The sequence below is a fragment of the Salmo salar genome, chromosome ssa16, assembly GCF_905237065.1.
Source record: "Salmo salar chromosome ssa16, Ssal_v3.1, whole genome shotgun sequence".
In the NCBI taxonomy this organism is placed as follows: domain Eukaryota; kingdom Metazoa; phylum Chordata; class Actinopteri; order Salmoniformes; family Salmonidae; genus Salmo; species Salmo salar.
Window position 1 is genome coordinate 86,244,467 of NC_059457.1, and position 19,693 is coordinate 86,264,159.

At 49.3% G+C, this 19,693-nt stretch overlaps 1 protein-coding gene across 1 annotated transcript in view; it reads right to left on the reverse strand.

Moving 5' to 3' along the window:
• Positions 1-36: 36 nt before the first annotated feature.
• LOC106594731 (ubiquitin-associated domain-containing protein 2) overlaps positions 37-19,693 on the reverse strand; it is a 45,658-nt gene continuing 26,001 nt past the window's right edge. The window contains 6 exon segments of the mRNA XM_045698367.1: positions 37-1,173; positions 1,271-1,546; positions 1,548-1,670; positions 9,614-9,868; positions 9,992-10,039; positions 12,733-12,856. Coding sequence (XP_045554323.1) covers positions 1,060-1,173; positions 1,271-1,546; positions 1,548-1,670; positions 9,614-9,868; positions 9,992-10,039; positions 12,733-12,856 — 940 coding nt within the window. The 3' untranslated portion in view covers positions 37-1,059.

Consider the following 19,693-nt stretch of genomic DNA (forward strand, 5'->3'; position numbering starts at 1 on the left):
ATGCTGTGAAGTAAAGCAGAAAATCAGAAAAGCATCTGAAGGTGAGAGGTAGGTTTATTCATTAGGCCATTATACTGTTGTAACGCTGTATGGACAGCGCTGTTACCTCAGCACAGCACATTGCATATATTTCAGTGGTTGGAAGCAGTTTGTTAAATTGTTAATCATTTGTAATCTGTAGCATAATAACACCACACACAGGCATAGGTTAACCAAACAACAAGCACCCCTCAGTTTATACAGTCAGTCACATAAAACAAAACAAAGTAAATAATTATATAAATAAGTGTTAAATCCTCAATGATTGTGAAAAACTAGTTAGTCATTTTCATAATTAATACCTTGACACCATGATTTTATTCATTAGTGTAGTTAACCAGAATGTAGCCACTGAGCAGCTATACAAGCCATACACTAAGTATTACATATGCAGACGGTTTTCATTGAGTATACAAGATTGACAGCTTCCATAATTTAGTATATTCTCCTCATTTCAAACCCCTTTAAGATGTTAGATTCATTCTGAGTGTTTTCAGAAGTCATCAAACAAACTCCTGTAATCATTGTCCATGGACAAATGACACAAAAGAAAACCTTGAGGGACTGGCGAGTGTGTATGTTTTCTGGACGAAGGTGTGTGTGAGGTGGAGGAAGCCGTAATGAACCATGGTAATGCTAGAGTATAGAGAAGACACTAGATGCAACAAGCCCTGAGAATAGCAGCCTTCTGATCCTCCATCTTCTGTCCCTCAGCAGCAAGGTGACAGGACAGAGTATCCAAACTATCTGGAACAGGGCTGAGCACCCACTACCAGGAAGCAGCCCTCTTCACCCTTCAGGAAGCACAGTGGACAGCAGCAGCATTACTGTCCTCCTCTCTCCTTTCCTCCTAGTAATTGTGTAGTCTGTGTTGAGTTATTCTCTGTGTAGTCCTCTGGAGTTCCAGAGCAGTCCAGTCACCCTGGCCTCAAACCCCAGGACCCTGCTCACTGGATCAGACCCAGACTTCATTCTGTTCCCTCTGTTCTCTCTCAGGTTCTACATCTTTCAAACTCCTCCCTACCCTAAATGCTGCAGCAGAAAGTTGGTTGCCACGTTGATGTCGTTGTTGGATGCTCTGAGGGCATCCTGAGCATCTATTCTGGAGAAGCCCATCTCCATCAATCTGGCAACCTAGGGAAACAGAAATAAACACACAAACATCAGAAATGCTAACACGAAACTGGTAAAGAAATGCAATTCCGTGTCCGCACTCACGCACAGTGCTCACCTGTTCTTCAGCTACAGGAGTGTTGATCAAGGGAGGAGCTGTGGGGTGGAGCTGCAGCGGTGGAGCTGTGGGGTGGAGCTGCAGCGGTGGAGCTGTGGGGTGGAGCTGCAGCGGTGGAGCTGTGGGGTGGAGCTGCAGCGGTGAAGAGGGGTGCGGCTGCAGCGGTGGAGAGGGGTGCGGCTGCAGCGGTGGAGAGGGGTGCGGCTGCAGCGGTGGAGAGGGGTGCGGCTGCAGCGGTGGAGAGGGGTGCGGCTGCAGCGGTGGAGAGGGGTGCGAGCTGCAGCGGTGGAGAGGGGTGCGGCTGCAGCGGTGGAGAGGGGTGTGGTTGTGGCTCTGGGGGAAGGTTCTGTCCTCTGTGTCTCAGCGATGGGAAAAATCTGTTCCAGTTCATTAGGCCATTCTGGGAAGGACAGAGAGGGACAATCATGGTGCGTTCAAGACAACTGGGAACTCTGGGAAAATAAAAAAAGATCACAGACTTGAAAAAATCACGACGTCAGTGATCTTCAAGTCAGAGAAGTTGGAGCTCTAGGATGATGCCCGAGTTTCCAACTTGTAATTCTGAGATGACCGTTTAAAGTGATTTTTCCCAGTCATCATTAGTTTTTCCCCCAGAGTTCCCAGTTGTCTTGAACGCACTGAAGTTGGAGACTGTGTTCATTTTGGCAGCCATTTTAAATTTAGTCTTTTGACTAAAATAGCTTTTAGTCAGTCACATTTTAGTCATTTTGTCCTTCTTAGTTTCAGTTATTGTCAGTCGACTAAAACTCTGGACAATTTTTGTCTAGTTTTATTCAGTAATTTTAGTCATATTTTAGTCAATGCATTTTCCATTAAATCATTCATATTTAGGCTACCTCTAACTTCCATCATGTGCATATTCAGTCTTGTCCAAATAGGCTTACTAGTATACACTGAGTATACAAAACATTAAGAACACCTGCTCTTTCCATGACAGACTGACCAGATGAATCCAGCTGAAAGCCATGATCCCTTATTGAGCTCACGTTAAATCCACTTCAATCAGTGTCGATGAAGGGGAGGAGACAGGTTAAAGAAGGATTTTAAAGCCTTGAAACATGGATTGTGTGTGTGCCATTCAGAGGGTGAAGCGGCAAGACAAAATATTTAAGTTCCTTTGAATGGGTATGGTAGTAGTTGCCAGGCACACCGGTTTGTGCCAAGAACTGCAACGCTGCTGGGTTTTTCACACTCAACAGTTTCCTGTGTGTATCAAGAAATCACCCAAAAGACATCCAGCCAACTTGACAACTGTGGAAAGCATTGGAGTCAATATGGTCCAGCATCCCTGTGGAACGCTCTTGACACCTTGAGTGCATGCACCAACAAATAACTTAGCTGGCAACATGGCTATTGCGGCAGTAACCAAAGCCATCATTAACCATAGGCTACAAATACAAAGACTTGGTTACAGGTGACAGGCAAAAGGTCTCCCTGTTTTTCCAAACCTTTGCCTGTTCACCCCACTATCATCCAGAAGGAGAGGTCAGTACAGGTGCATCAAAGCTGGGACCGAGAGAAAAACATTATCTCAAGGCCATCAGACTGTTAAAACCTCTTACATCTAGACGTTCCGCTAGCGGAACACCTGCTCCAATATCCAATGATAGGCGTGGCGCGAAATACAAATTCCTCTAAAATCCGAAAACTTCCATTTTTCAAACATATGACTATTTTACAGCATTTTAAAGACAAGACTCTCGTTAATCTAACCACACTGTCCGATTTCAAAAAGGCTTTACAACGAAAGCAAAACATTAGATTATGTCAGCAGAGTACCCAGCCAGAAATAATCAGACACCCATTTTTCAAGCTAGCATATAATGTCACAAAAAACAAAACCACAGCTAAATGCAGCACTAACCTTTGATGATCTTCATCAGATGACAACCCTAGGACATTATGTTATACAATGCATGCATGTTTTGTTCAATCAAGTTCATATTTATATCAAAAACCAGCTTTTTTACATTAGCATGTGACATTCAGAACTAGCATACCCCCGCAAACATCCGGTGAATTTACTAAATTACTCACGATAAACGTTCACAAAAAACATAAATTATTTTAAGAATTATAGATACAGAACTCCTCTATGCACTCGATATGTCCGATTTTAAAATAGCTTTTCGGTGAAAGCACATTTTGCAATATTCTCAGTAGATAGCCCAGCCATCACGGCTAGCCATTTAGACACCGACCAAGTTTAGCCCTGATCAAACTCCGATTTACTATTACAAAAGTTTCATTACCTTTGTTGTCTTCGTCAGAATGCACTCCCAGGACTGCTACTTCAATAACAAATGTTGGTTTAGTCCAAAATAATCCATCGTTATATCCAAATTGCGGCGTTTTGTTCGTGCATTCCAAGACACTATCCAAAATGGTAAATCAGGGTCGCGAGCATGGCGCAATTCGTGACAAAAGATTTCTAAATATTCCATTACCGTACTTCGAAGCATGTCAACCGCTGTTTAAAATCCATTTTTATGCCATTTTTCTCGTAAAAAAGCGATAATATTCCGACCGGGAATCTCCGTTTAGCTAAACAGAGGAAAGAAAACAAAGCTTTCGGTCGACGCGGGCACGAGCCTGAGTCTCACAGTACTGTAACCAGCCACTATCGAAACGCGCTACTTTGTTTCAGCCAGAGCCTGCAAAGCCACGATTCAGCTTTTTGCCGCCTTCTGAGAGTCCATGTGAGCCGTAGAAAGTGTCACGTAAGAGCAGAGATCCCCTGTAATAGATAGAGATAATCAACAAGGCCAAGAAATGGTCAGACAGGGTACTTCCTGTACAGAATCTTCTCAGGTTTTGGCCTGCCAAATGAGTTCTGTTATACTCACAGACACCATTCAAACAGTTTTAGAAACTTTGGAGTGTTTTCTATCCAAAGCTAATAATTATATGCATATTCTAGTTTCTGGGCAGGAGTACTAATCAGATTAAATCGGGTACGTTTTTTATCCGTCCGTGAAAATACTGCCCCTTCTTTGGGATAGGGGGCAGTATTTTCACGTCCGGATAAAAAACGTACCCGATTTAATCTGATTAGTACTCCTGCCCAGAAACTAGAATATGCATATAATTAGTAGATTTGCCTTTTTGAAATCGGACAATGTGGTTAGATTAATGAGAGTCTTATCTTTAAAATGGTGTAAAATAGTTGATTGTTTGAGAAAATTGAATTGTGGTATTTTAGTTGGTTTTGTATTTGGCGCCGTGCGATGCCATTGGCTGTTGGCTAGGGGTTCCGCTAGCGGAACGTCTGTCCTCAACAGGTTAAACAGCATCACTAGCTGGCTTCCACCCGGTGACTGAACCCTGCTCCTTAGAGGCTGCTGCCCTATATAGATATACATATGCATAGACTTGGAATCACTGGCCACTTTAATAATGTTTACATACTGCTTTAGCCTTCCCCGTAGCTCAGTTGGTAGAGCATGGTGTTTGCAACGCCAGGGTTGTGGGTTCGATTCCCACGGGGGGCCAAGTACGAAGAAGAAAAAAAATTGTATGAAATGAAAATGAAATGTATGCATTCACTACTGTAAGTCGCTCTGGATAAGAGCGTCTGCTAAATGACTAAAAAAATGTAAAATGCTTTACCTCATCTCATATGTACAGTGGGCTCCAAAATTACTGGTACTCCTGACTGGCAATGCACAACCAATACTTACAAAAATATAAACAATAAAATTATAAAGAAACTCATACCAGTCATGTGAGAAATACTGGACTTTATTAATGTTTCAATGGAACACACCAAAATCATTTGATTTAAATAAAAATCAATGCCCTCCAAATCAAGGTTCCACAATTAATGGCACCCGTAAAGATTAACATCTACCAAAATTCAACCAGGAATTAAATTCCACTTATTTAAGTGTACCTAAGTCTTAAAGAACTATACTGCTCAAAAAAATAAAGGGAACACTTAAACAACACATCCTAGATCTGAATGAAAGAAAAAAATTCTTATTAAATACTTTTTTCTTTACATAGTTGAATGTGCTGACAACAAAATCACACAAAAATAATCAATGGAAATCCAATGTATCAACCCATGGAGGTCTGGATTTGGAGTCACACTCAAAATTAAAGTGGAAAACCACACTACAGGCTGATCCAACTTTGATGTAATGTCCTTAAAACAAGTCAAAATGAGGCTCAGTAGTGTGTGTGGCCTCCACGTGCCTGTATGACCTCCCTACAACGCCTGGGCATGCTCCTGATGAGGTGGCGGATGGTCTCCTGAGGGATCTCCTCCCAGACCTGGACTAAAGCATCCGCCAACTCCTGGACAGTCTGTGGTGCAACGTGGCGTTGGTGGATGGAGCGAGACATGATGTCCCAGATGTGCTCAATTGGATTCAGGTCTGGGGAACGGGCGGGCCAGTCCATAGCATCAATGCCTTCCTCTTGCAGGAACTGCTGACACACTCCAGCCACATGAGGTCTAGCATTGTCTTGCATTAGGAGGAACCCAGGGCCAACCGCACCAGCATATGGTCTCACAAGGGGTCTGAGGATCTCATCTCGGTACCTAATGGCAGTCAGGCTACCTCTGGCGAGCACATGGAGGGCTGTGCGGCCCCCCAAAGAAATGCCACCCCACACCATGACTGACCCACCGCCAAACCGGTCATGCTGGAGGATGTTGCAGGCAGCAGAACGTTCTCCACGGCATCTCCAGACTCTGTCACGTGCTCAGTGTGAACCTCCTTTCATCTGTGAAGAGCACAGGGCGCCAGTGGCGAATTTGCCAATCTTGGTGTTCTCTGGCAAATGCCAAACGTCCTGCACGGTGTTGGGCTGTAAGCACAACCCCCACCTGTGGACGTCGGGCCCTCATACCACCCTCATGGAGTCTGTTTCTGACCGTTTGAGCAGACACATGCACATTTCTGGCCTGCTGGAGGTCATTTTGCAGGGCTCTGGCAGTGCTTCTCCTGCTCCTCCTTGCACAAAGGCGGAGGTAGCGGTCCTGCTGCTGGGTTGTTGCCCTCCTACGGCCTCCTCCACGTCTCCTGATGTACTGGCCTGTCTCCTGGTAGCGCCTCCATGCTCTGGACACTACGCTGACAGACACAGCAAACCTTCTTGCCACAGCTCGCATTGATGTGCCATCCTGGATGAGCTGCACTACCTGAGCCACTTGTGTGGGTTGTAGACTCCGTCTCACGCTACCACTAGAGTGAAAGCACCGCCAGCATTCAAAAGTGACCAAAACATCAGCCAGGAAGCATAGGAACTGAGAAGTGTCTGTGGTCCCCACCTGCAGGACCACTCCTTTATTGGGGGTGTCTTGCTAATTGCCTATAATTTCCACCTGTTGTCTATTCCATTTGCACATCAGCATGTGAAATTTATTGTCAATCAGTGTTGCTTCCTAAGTGGAGAGTTACATTGTGTTGTTTAAGTGTTCCCTTTATTTTTTTTGAGCAGTGTATATTGAGCCATTACACCACTTCCTGTTTCACTAGGGTATAAAAATGAGGTAACATGCATGAAATATCCCGCTGTCATCCAGCACCATGAAGGAAACTTCAACTGGCAGTTGAAAAGGGACAGATGGTCGTAGACCTTCATATATCACTGAGCACTGTCAGGGCAATTATTTAAAACATCCAAAGATATGGAACAGTTAAACCTCACGGGTAGAGGACGCAAATGCATTTTACCCCCCAGGATGGTGAGAGAAGCAACAAAATCCCCAATAATCACTGTGAAAGAATTGCAGGCCTTGGTGGCGTCTTGGGGTCACCAGGTTTCAAAATGCACCATCAGACGCCACCTCCACAACCACAGGCTCTTTGGAAGGGCTGCCAGAAGAAAGCCCTTTCTGACCCCAAGACACAGACGCTTGGAGTTTGCCAAACGTAATTCAAATTATGACTGGAAGAGGGTACTCTGGTCAGATGAGGCCAAAATTGAACGTTTTGGTCAGATACAGCATTGGTGTCGAAACTGAGATGCATACAAGGAGAGGCACGGTGAAATATGGCGGTGGGTCAGTGATGTTTTGGGCCTGTTTTAATTCCAGAGGTCCAGGGAAACTGGTTAAGATTGATGGCATAATGAATTCCTCCAAGTATCTGACAATCTGGTTGCCTCTGCCAGAAGGCTGGGACTTGGTCGTAGGTGGGCTTTCCAACAAGACAAAGACCCAAAAACATACCTCAAGATCCACTCAGAAATGGTTCTGTGACAACAAAATCAATGTTCTGCCATGGCCGTCTCAGTCACCAGACATCAGTCCAATAGAAAACCTGTGGGCTGAGTGGAAGAGGGCAGTTGATAAGACAAACCCAAGAATGTGAAGGATCTTGAAAGGGTCTGCATAGAGGAATGGTCCAAAATCCCTCCAAATGTGTTCCTTAACCTGCCCAGGGACTGCGGTTGAAAATTAGCCGGCTGGCTAAAACCGGCACTTTTACTGAAACGTTGATTAATGTGCACTGTCCCTGTAAAAATAAAATAAACTCAAACTCAAACGCTGTCAAACATTACAGGAAGAGACTCCATGCTGTTATCCTTGCCAGAGGTGGTGGCACTAAGTACTAAATGAGGAGTGCCAATAATTATGAAACCTTGATTTTGGTTCAATGTATTTTGTATTAAATAATTGTATGATTTTGGTTGGTTCTATTAAAACATGAATAAAGTCCAATATTTCTCACATGTTGGTATTGAGTTTCTCTCTATAATTATATTGTTTATATAGAAGTATTGTTTGTGCATTGCCAGTCAGGGGTGCCAGTCAGGGGTGGCAGTCAGGGGTGCCAGTCAGGGGTGCCAGTCAGGGGTGCCAGTCAGGGGTGCCAGTAATTGGAGCCCACTGTACATACTGTATTCTACTTTAGTCAATGCCACTCCGACATTGCTCTAATATCTATATATTTCTTAATTCCATTCTTTTACTTTTAGATGTGTGTGTATTGTTGTGAATTGTTAGATATTACTGCACTGTTGGAACTAGGAACACAAGCATTTCACTACACCCACAATATCATCTGCTAAATGTGTGTGTGACCAATAAAATGTGATTTGATTTAAATGGAAGACTCATCACAATGATCAGAAATGCACTATGTGGCTATAGCTAGCTAACTATCTGATTATCTGCATATGAGTCATCATTATTGACTTACATGTTTATTTCTCCAGATATACAAGTGTCTAAGCGCATCATGTCAGCTTCAGTTCTGATTCAGAGAAAATGACTACAGCCATGTCTGTAGCTTGTGTTCCTTGCAGTACGCCACTGGGCTTTTCTTTAGACCCTCAAATGATATCATTCTTGCATTCTATGGCCAGAAAAATACATCTTCACCAACATTTAGAAATGACAGCTAAATGTAGTCTGATATTTTGGGGGGGTTCAGGCTTATTTAATGAAGCCTAAAATAGCATTATTATTAAGTGTTACAGTTTTTTGTGGAAACCTTTGCCAGTCACCTTTAAACAATTTACAGCTCTGGTTTTCTCCCCCTCATAACAGCCGTAGGGGCTAAATAGCATTGAATCAATTGAAATGGGGAGAATCTGAGCTCTCCAACAATGGCAGAATTATTGCTGTACTCCTGATATTAAATAAAAAGCATTACATAGTATTACCAATTATTTAAAAAAGGCAAATGGCAAAATATGGCTTTGGATGTGATCAAAGCAAAAATGGCCAATATCAACATGATTGTTTCTATACAGAATAATGGTCATGTACACTTTAGAAGAGCCCTGCCTGCACATCAGTTCAAAAGACAGTGACCACCGGGAGCTGTGTGTTGGAAAGGCAGCAGGACTATAAACTCAAGTTGCCTACGCAAGTGAAGGACATTCATTCTACCAATGAGAAGATTGCATTAAATATTCTGCAAAGGCATGCATGCTTCTGATTGGCCAAAACTGATCAGAAGGAGGGTCAAGTCAAATGGAATGTCCATTAGTCTGTCTTGTGTGTGTGTGTGTGTGTGTGTGTGGTTTGTGTAGTACTGTGTGTGTGTAGTACTGTGTGTGTGTGTGTGTGTGTGTGTGTATGTCTGTGTGTGTGTGTGTGTGGTGTGTGTGTGTGTGTGTGTGTAGTACTGTGTGTGTGTAGTACTGTGTGTGTGTGTGTGTGTGTGTGTGTGTGTGTGTGTGTGTGTGTGTGTGTGTGTGTGTGTGTGTGTGTGTGTGTGTGTGTGTATGTCTGTGTGTGTGTGTGTGTGTGTGTGTGTGTGTGTGTGTGTGTGTGTGTGTGTGTGTGTGTGTGTGTGTGTGTGTGTGTGTGTATGCCTGTCTGTGTGTGTGTGTGTGGTGTGTGTGTATGTCTGTCCATACCTGTGGCTGTGGTGGTCTGTGGTTCCTCGTGGCCTGCTGGAACTGGGCCAGCAGCATCTGTTGATCATGGAGATCCATCCTCTGCTGTCTCTGGATGTCCAGCGTAGCCCCCATCCCCAGGGGGGTTTCACTGGGGGGCAGGGGCCCGGAGAACAGGGGCTCCAGGACGAAGGCCCCTACACGGGACAGCCACCGGGGTACGAAGAGAAGCCGCTGCACCCTCAGAGCATTTCCGTGGTACAGCTTCCCAGAGAGCTGAGGGAAACACGCTGTGGTTCAGACTGTGGGGTTGCGTGTGGATTTAGAATTTCTGAAGAAGCCACTGCGGTTGGGTAATACTGGTTGCTATGCAACAGGGTCAGTGTGGTGTGAACTCACCAGTCCACTGAGAGCAACGAGCCACATGAACGGACTGGAGGTCAGGAGCTGAAACAACATGCTGAACACTATGTAACTCTACATATAAACCACTGACCCCCACCATGCTGAACACTATGTAACTCTACATATAAACCACTGACCCCCACCATGCTGAACACTATGTAACTCTACATATTAACCACTGACCCCGACCATGCTGAACACTATGTAACTCTACATATAAACCACTGACCCCCACCATGCTGAACACTATGTAACTCTACATATAAACCACTGACCCCCACCATGCTGAACACTATGTAACTCTACATATAAACCACTGACCCCCACCATGCTGAACACTATGTAACTCTACATATTAACCCCTGACCCCGACCATGCTGAACACTATGTAACTCTACATATAAACCACTGACCCCCACCATGCTGAACACTATGTAACTCTACATATAAACCACTGACCCCACCATGCTGAACACTATGTAACTCTACATATTAACCCCTGACCCCCACCATGCTGAACACTATGTAACTCTACATATTAACCCCTGACCCCCACCATGCTGAACACTATGTAACTCTACATATTAACCACTGACCCCACCATGCTGAACACTATGTAACTCTACATATTAACCCCTGACCCCCACCATGCTGAACACTATGTAACTCTACATATTAACCACTGACCCCACCACGCTGAACACTATGTAACTCTACATATAAACCACTGACCCCACCACGCTGAACACTATGTAACTACATATAAACCACTGACCCCCACCACGCTGAACACTATGTAACTCTACATATTAACCACTGACCCCCACCACGCTGAACACTATGTAACTCTACATATTAACCACTGACCCCACCACGCTGAACACTATGTAACTCTACATATAAACCACTGACCCCCACCATGCTGAACACTATGTAACTCTACATATTAACCACTGACCCCCACCATGCTGAACACTATGTAACTCTACATATTAACCACTGACCCCACCATGCTGAACACTATGTAACTCTACATATTAACCACTGACCCCACCAAGCTGAACACTATGTAACTCTACATATAAACCACTGACCCCCACCACGCTGAACACTATGTAACTCTACATATTAACCACTGACCCCCACCATGCTGAACACTATGTAACTCTACATATAAACCACTGACCCCACCATGCTGAACACTATGTAACTCTACATATTAACCACTGACCCCCACCATGCTGAACACTATGTAACTCTACATATTAACCACTGACCCCCACCATGCTGAACACTATGTAACTCTACATATTAACCCCTGACCCCCACCATGCTGAACACTATGTAACTCTACATATTAACCACTGACCCCCACCATGCTGAACACTATGTAACTCTACATATTAACCACTGACCCCCACCATGCTGAACACTATGTAACTCTACATATTAACCACTGACCCCCACCATGCTGAACACTATGTAACTCTACATATTAACCACTGACCCCCACCAACCTGAACACTATGTAACTCTACATATTAACCCCTGACCCCACCATGCTGAACACTATGTAACTCTACATATTAACCCCTGACCCCCACCACGCTGAACACTATGTAACTCTACATATTAAACCACTGACCCCCACCACGCTGAACACTATGTAACTCTACATATTAACCACTGACCCCCACCACGCTGAACACTATGTAACTCTACATATTAACCACTGACCCCCACCATGCTGAACACTATGTAACTCTACATATTAACCACTGACCCCCACCATGCTGAACACTATGTAACTCTACATATTAACACACTGACCCCCACCATGCTGAACACTATGTAACTCTACATATTAACCACTGACCCCCACCATGCTGAACACTATGTAACTACATATAAACCACTGACCCCCACCATGCTGAACACTATGTAACTCTACATATTAACCACTGACCCCCACCACGCTGAACACTATGTAACTCTACATATTAACCACTAAACCCCACCATGCTGAACACTATGTAACTCTACATATAAACCACTGACCCCCACCATGCTGAACACTATGTAACTCTACATATTAACCACTGACCCCCACCATGCTGAACACTATGTAACTCTACATATTAACCACTGACCCCCACCACGCTGAACACTATGTAACTCTACATATTAACCACTGACCCCCACCATGCTGAACACTATGTAACTCTACATATAAACCACTGACCCCCACCACGCTGAACACTATGTAACTCTACATATTAACCACTGACCCCCACCACGCTGAACACTATGTAACTCTACATATTAACCACTGACCCCCACCATGCTGAACACTATGTAACTCTACATATTAACCACTGACCCCACCATGCTGAACACTATGTAACTCTGCATATTAACCACTGACCCCACCACGCTGAACACTATGTAACTCTACATATTAACCACTGACCCCCACCACGCTGAACACTATGTAACTCTACATATTAACCACTGACCCCCACCACGCTGAACACTATGTAACTCTACATATTAACCACTGACCCCCACCACGCTGAACACTATGTAACTCTACATATTAACCACTGACCCCCACCATGCTGAACACTATGTAACTCTACATATTAACCCCTGACCCCCACCATGCTGAACACTATGTAACTCTACATATTAACCCCTGACCCCCACCATGCTGAACACTATGTAACTCTACATACCTGCAGGCCTACAATGTAAACCAGGGACTTGTTAGTTATGGAGATCTGACCAAGGAGTTGAGTGACTGGAACCTTGGGGATGGAGGAGTAGAAAGGTACAAACAGGCTGAACACTGGGCCTAGCCTGGAGGAGAGAGAGGGGAGGGGGGGGAGAGAGGGGAGAGAGGAGGAGAGAGAGGGGAGGGGGGAGGGGGAGAGAGGGAGAGAGGGGAGGGGGGGAGAGAGGGGAGAGAGAGGGGAGGGGGGAGGAGAGAGAGGGGAGGGGGAGATGGTTACATTTACATTTTAGTCATTTAGCAGACGCTCTTATCCAGAGCGACTTACAGTAGTGAATGCATACATTTCATACATTCCCCGTGGGAATCGGACCCACAACCCTGGCGTTGCAAACACCATGCTCTACCAACTGAGCCACATGGGTTAAAACAATGTTCTGTTCACATACACCAAAACGCTAAGCAGATCTAATTATATTTCTAATAGAGGAAGTAAGAGTGAATCTTGATAGACCAGCAGCTAACCTCAGAGCCCTGCCATTACATTCACCCACACCAGGAAACGCGCAGTCACCCACACACACACCAGGACACGCACAGTCACCCACACACACACCAGGACACGCACAGTCACCCACACACACTCCAGGACACGCACAGTCACCCACACACACACCAGGACACGCACAGTCACCCACACACACACCAGGACACGCACAGTCACCCACACACACACCAGGACACGCACAGTCACCCACACACACACCAGGACACGCACAGTCACCCACACACACACACCAGGACACGCACAGTCACCCACACACACACACCAGGACACGCACAGTCACCCACACACACACACCAGGACACGCACAGTCACCCACACACACACACACACACCAGGACACGCACAGTCACCCACACACACCAAGACACGCACAGTCACCCACACACACACACACCAGGACACGCACAGTCACCCACACACACACACCAGGACACGCACAGTCACCCACACACACACACACCAGGACACGCACAGTCACCCCACACACACACACACCAGGACACGCACAGTCACCCACACACACACACCAGGACACGCACAGTCACCCACACACACACACCAGGACACGCACAGTCACACACACCAGGACACGCACAGTCACACACACACACACCAGGACACGCACAGTCACCCACACACACATCAGGACACGCACAGTCACCCGCACACACACCAGGACACGCACAGTCACCCACACACACACCAGGACATGCACAGTCACCCACACACACACACCAGGACACGCACACACACCAGGACACGCACAGTCACCCACACACACCAGGACACGCACAGTCACCCACACACACACCAGGACATGCACAGTCACCCACACACACACACCAGGACACGCACACACACCAGGACACGCACAGTCACCCACACACACCAGGACACGCACAGTCACCCACACACACCAGGACACGCACAGTCACCCACACACACACCAGGAAACGCACAGTCACCTACACACACACACCAGGACACGCACAGTCACCCACACACACACACCAGGACACGCACAGTCACCCACACACACACCAGGAAACGCACAGTCACCCACACACACACACCAGGACACGCACAGTCACCCACACACACCAGGACACGCACAGTCACCCACACACACACCAGGACATGCAGTCACCCACACACACACCAGGACATGCACAGTCACCCACACACACACCAGGACACGCACAGTCACCCACACACACACCAGGACACCCAGTCACCCACACCAGGACACACACAGTCACCCACACGCACACCAGGACACCCACAGTTACCCACACCAGGACACGCACAGTCACCAACACCAGGACACGCACAGTCACCCACACACACACCAGGACACGCACAGTCACCCACACACACACCAGGACACGCACAGTCACCCACACACACACCAGGACACGCACAGTCACCCACACACACACCGGGACACGCACAGTCACCCACACAAACACACCAGGAAACGCACAGTCACCCACACACACACACCAGGAAACGCACAGTCACCCACACACACACACCAGGACACGCACAGTCACCCCCACACACCAGGACACGCACAGTCACCCACACCAGGACACGCAGTCACCCACACCAGGACACGCAGTCATCCAAACACACCAGGACACGCACAGTCACCCACACACACACCAGGACACCCACAGTTACCCACACCAGGACACACAGTCACCCACACACACACCCACACACAGTCACACACCCACACACACACCAGGACACGCACAGTCACCCACCCACACACACACAGTCACCCACCCACCCACACACACACAGTCACCCACCCACCCACACACACACACGCACAGTCACCCACCCACACCAGGACACGCACAGTCACACACACACACCAGGACACGCACAGTCACACACACACACACCAGGACACGCACAGTCACACACACACACACACCAGGACACGCACAGTCACCCACACCAGGACACGCACAGTCACCCCACACACACACACCAGGACACGCACAGTCACCCATACACACACACCAGGACACGCACAGTCACCCACACACACACACCAGGACACGCACAGTCACCCACACACACACCAGGACACGCACAGTCACCCACACACACACACACCAGGACACGCACAGTCACCCCACACACACACACACACACACACCAGGACACGCACAGTCACCCACACACACACCAGGACACGCACAGTCACCCACACACACACCGGGACACGCACAGTCACCCACACACACACACCAGGAAACGCACAGTCACCCACACACACACACCAGGAAACGCACAGTCACCCACACACACACACCAGAACACGCACAGTCACCCACACACACACCAGGACACGCACAGTCACCCACACACACACACCAGGACACGCACAGTCACCCACACACACACACCAGGACACGCACAGTCACCCACACACACACACACCAGGACACGCACAGTCACCCCACACACACCAGGACACGCACAGTCACCCACACACCAGGACACGCACAGTCACCCACACACCAGGACACGCACAGTCATCCACACACACCAGGACACGCACAGTCACCCACCACACACACACCAGGACACCGACAGTTACCCACACCAGGACACACAGTCACCCACACACACACCCACGCACAGTCACACACCCACACACACACCAGGACACGCACAGTCACCCACCCACACACACACAGTCACCCACCCACCCACCCACACACACACACACACACAGTCACCCACCCACCCACACACACACACGCACAGTCACCCACCCACACCAGGACACGCACAGTCACACACACACACCAGGACACGCACAGTACACACACACACACCAGGACACGCACAGTCACACACACACACACCAGGACACGCACAGTCACACACACACACACCAGGACACGCACAGTCACCCACACACCAGGACACGCACAGTCACCCACACACACACACCAGGACACGCACAGTCACCCATACACACACACCAGGACACGCACAGTCACCCACACACACACACCAGGACACGCACAGTCACCCACACACACACCAGGACACGCACAGTCACCCACACACACACACACACCAGGACACGCACAGTCACCCACACACACACACACACACCAGGACACGCACAGTCACCCACACACACACACACACACCAGGACACGCACAGTCACCCACACACACACACACACACCAGGACACGCACAGTCACCCACACACACACACACACCAGGACACGCACAGTCACCCACACACACACACACACCAGGACACGCACAGTCACCCACACACACACACACACACCAGGACACGCACAGTCACCCACACACACACCAGGACACGCACAGTCACCCACACACACCAGGACACGCACAGTCACCCACACACACCAGGACACGCACAGTCACCCACACACACCAGGACACGCACAGTCACCCACACACACACACACCAGGACACGCACAGTCACCCACACCAGGACACTTACAGTCACCCACACACACACCAGGACACGCACAGTCACCCACACACACACACCAGGACACGCACAGTCACCCACACCAGGACACGCACAGTCACCCACACACACCAGGACACGCACAGTCACCCCACACACACACCAGGACACGCACAGTCACCACCACACACCAGGACACGCACAGTCACCCACACACACACACCAGGAACCGCACAGTCACCCACACACACACACACCAGGAACCGCACAGTCACCCACACACACACCAGGACACGCACAGTCACCCACACACACACACCAGGACACGCACAGTCACCCACACCAGGACACGCACAGTCACCCACACACACCAGGACACGCACAGTCACCCACACACACACCAGGACACGCACAGTCACCCACACACCAGGACACGCACAGTCACCCACACACACCAGGAACCGCACAGTCACCCACACACACACACACCAGGAACCGCACAGTCACCCACACACACCAGGAACCGCACAGTCACCCACACACACACACCAGGAACCGCACAGTCACCCACACACACACCAGGAACCGCACAGTCACCCACACACACACACCAGGACACGCACAGTCACCCACACACACACACCAGGACACGCACAGTCACCCACACACACACACCAGGACACGCACAGTCACCCACACACACACCAGGACACGCACAGTCACCCCCACACACACCAGGACACGCACAGTCACCCCCACACACCAGGACACGCACAGTCACCCACACCAGGACACGCAGTCACCCACACACACCAGGACACGCACAGTCACCCACACACACACACCAGGACACGCACAGTCACCCACACACCAGGACACGCACAGTCACCCACACCAGGACACGCACAGTCACCCACACACACACCAGGACACGCACAGTCACCCACACACACACACCAGGACACGCACAGTCACCCACACACACACACCAGGACACGCACAGTCACCCACACACACACACCAGGAACCGCAGTCACCCACACACACACACACCAGGAACCGCACAGTCACCCACACACACACCAGGAACCGCACAGTCACCCACACACACACACCAGGACACGCACAGTCACCCACACACACACACCAGGACACGCACAGTCACCCACACACACACCAGGACACGCACAGTTACCCACACCAGGACACACAGTCACCCACACACACACACACACCAGGACACGCACAGTCACCCACCCACCCACCCACCCACACCAGGACACGCACAGTCACCCACCCACACACACACACACACACAGTCACCCACCCACCCACACACACGCACAGTCACCCACCCACACCAGGACACGCACAGTCACACACACACACCAGGACACGCACAGTCACACACACACACACCAGGACACGCACAGTCAACCACACACACACACCAGGACACGCACAGTCACCCATACACACACACCAGGACACGCACAGTCACCCACACACACACACCAGGACACGCACAGTCACCCACACACACACACCAGGACACGCACAGTCACCCACACACACACACCAGGACACACACAGTCACACACACACACACCAGGACACGCACAGTCACACACACACACACCAGGACACGCACAGTCACCCACACACACACACAGTCACCCACACACACACACCAGGACACGCACAGTCACCCACACACACACACACACACCAGGACACGCACAGTCACCCACACACACCAGGACACGTACAGTCACCCACACACACCAGGACACGCACAGTCACCCACACACACACACCAGGACACGCACAGTCACCCATACACACACACCAGGACACGCACAGTCACCCACACACACACACAGTCACCCACACACACACACACACCAGGACACGCACAGTCACCCACACACACAGTCACCCACACACACACACACCAGGACACGCGCACACACACACACACACCAGGACACGCACAGTCACCCACCCACACACCAGGACACACACAGTCACCCACACACCAGGACACGCACAGTCACCCACACACACACACACACCAGAACACGCACTGTCACCCACACACACACACACACAGTCACCCACACACCACACACACACCAGGACACGCACAGTCACCCCACACACACACACACACACACCAGGACACGCACAGTCACCCACACACACACACACACACCAGGACACGCACAGTCACCCACACGACACACACACACACCAGGACACGCACAGTCACCCACACACACACCAGGACACGCACAGTCACCCACACACACCAGGACACGCACAGTCACCCACACACACCAGGACACGCACAGTCACCCACACACACACACCAGGACACGCACAGTCACCCACACACACACACACACCAGGACACGCACAGTACACACACACACACCAGGACACGCACAGTCACCCACACACACACCAGGACACGCACAGTCACCCCACACACACACCAGGACACCCACAGTCACCCACACGACACACACCAGGACACGCACACCAGGACACGCACAGTCACACACACACACCAGGACACGCACAGTCACCCACACCACACACCAGGACACGCACAGTCACCCAACACACACCAGGACACGCACAGTCACCCACACACACACAGTCACCCACACACACACACCAGGACACGCACAGTCAACCACACACACACCCACACACACACACACACACACCAGGACACGCACAGTCACCCACACACACCAGGACACGCACAGTCACCCACACACACACACACCAGGACACGCACAGTCACCCACACCAGGACACTTACAGTCACCCACACACACACCAGGACACGCACAGTCACCCACACACACACACCAGGACACGCACAGTCACCCACACCAGGAC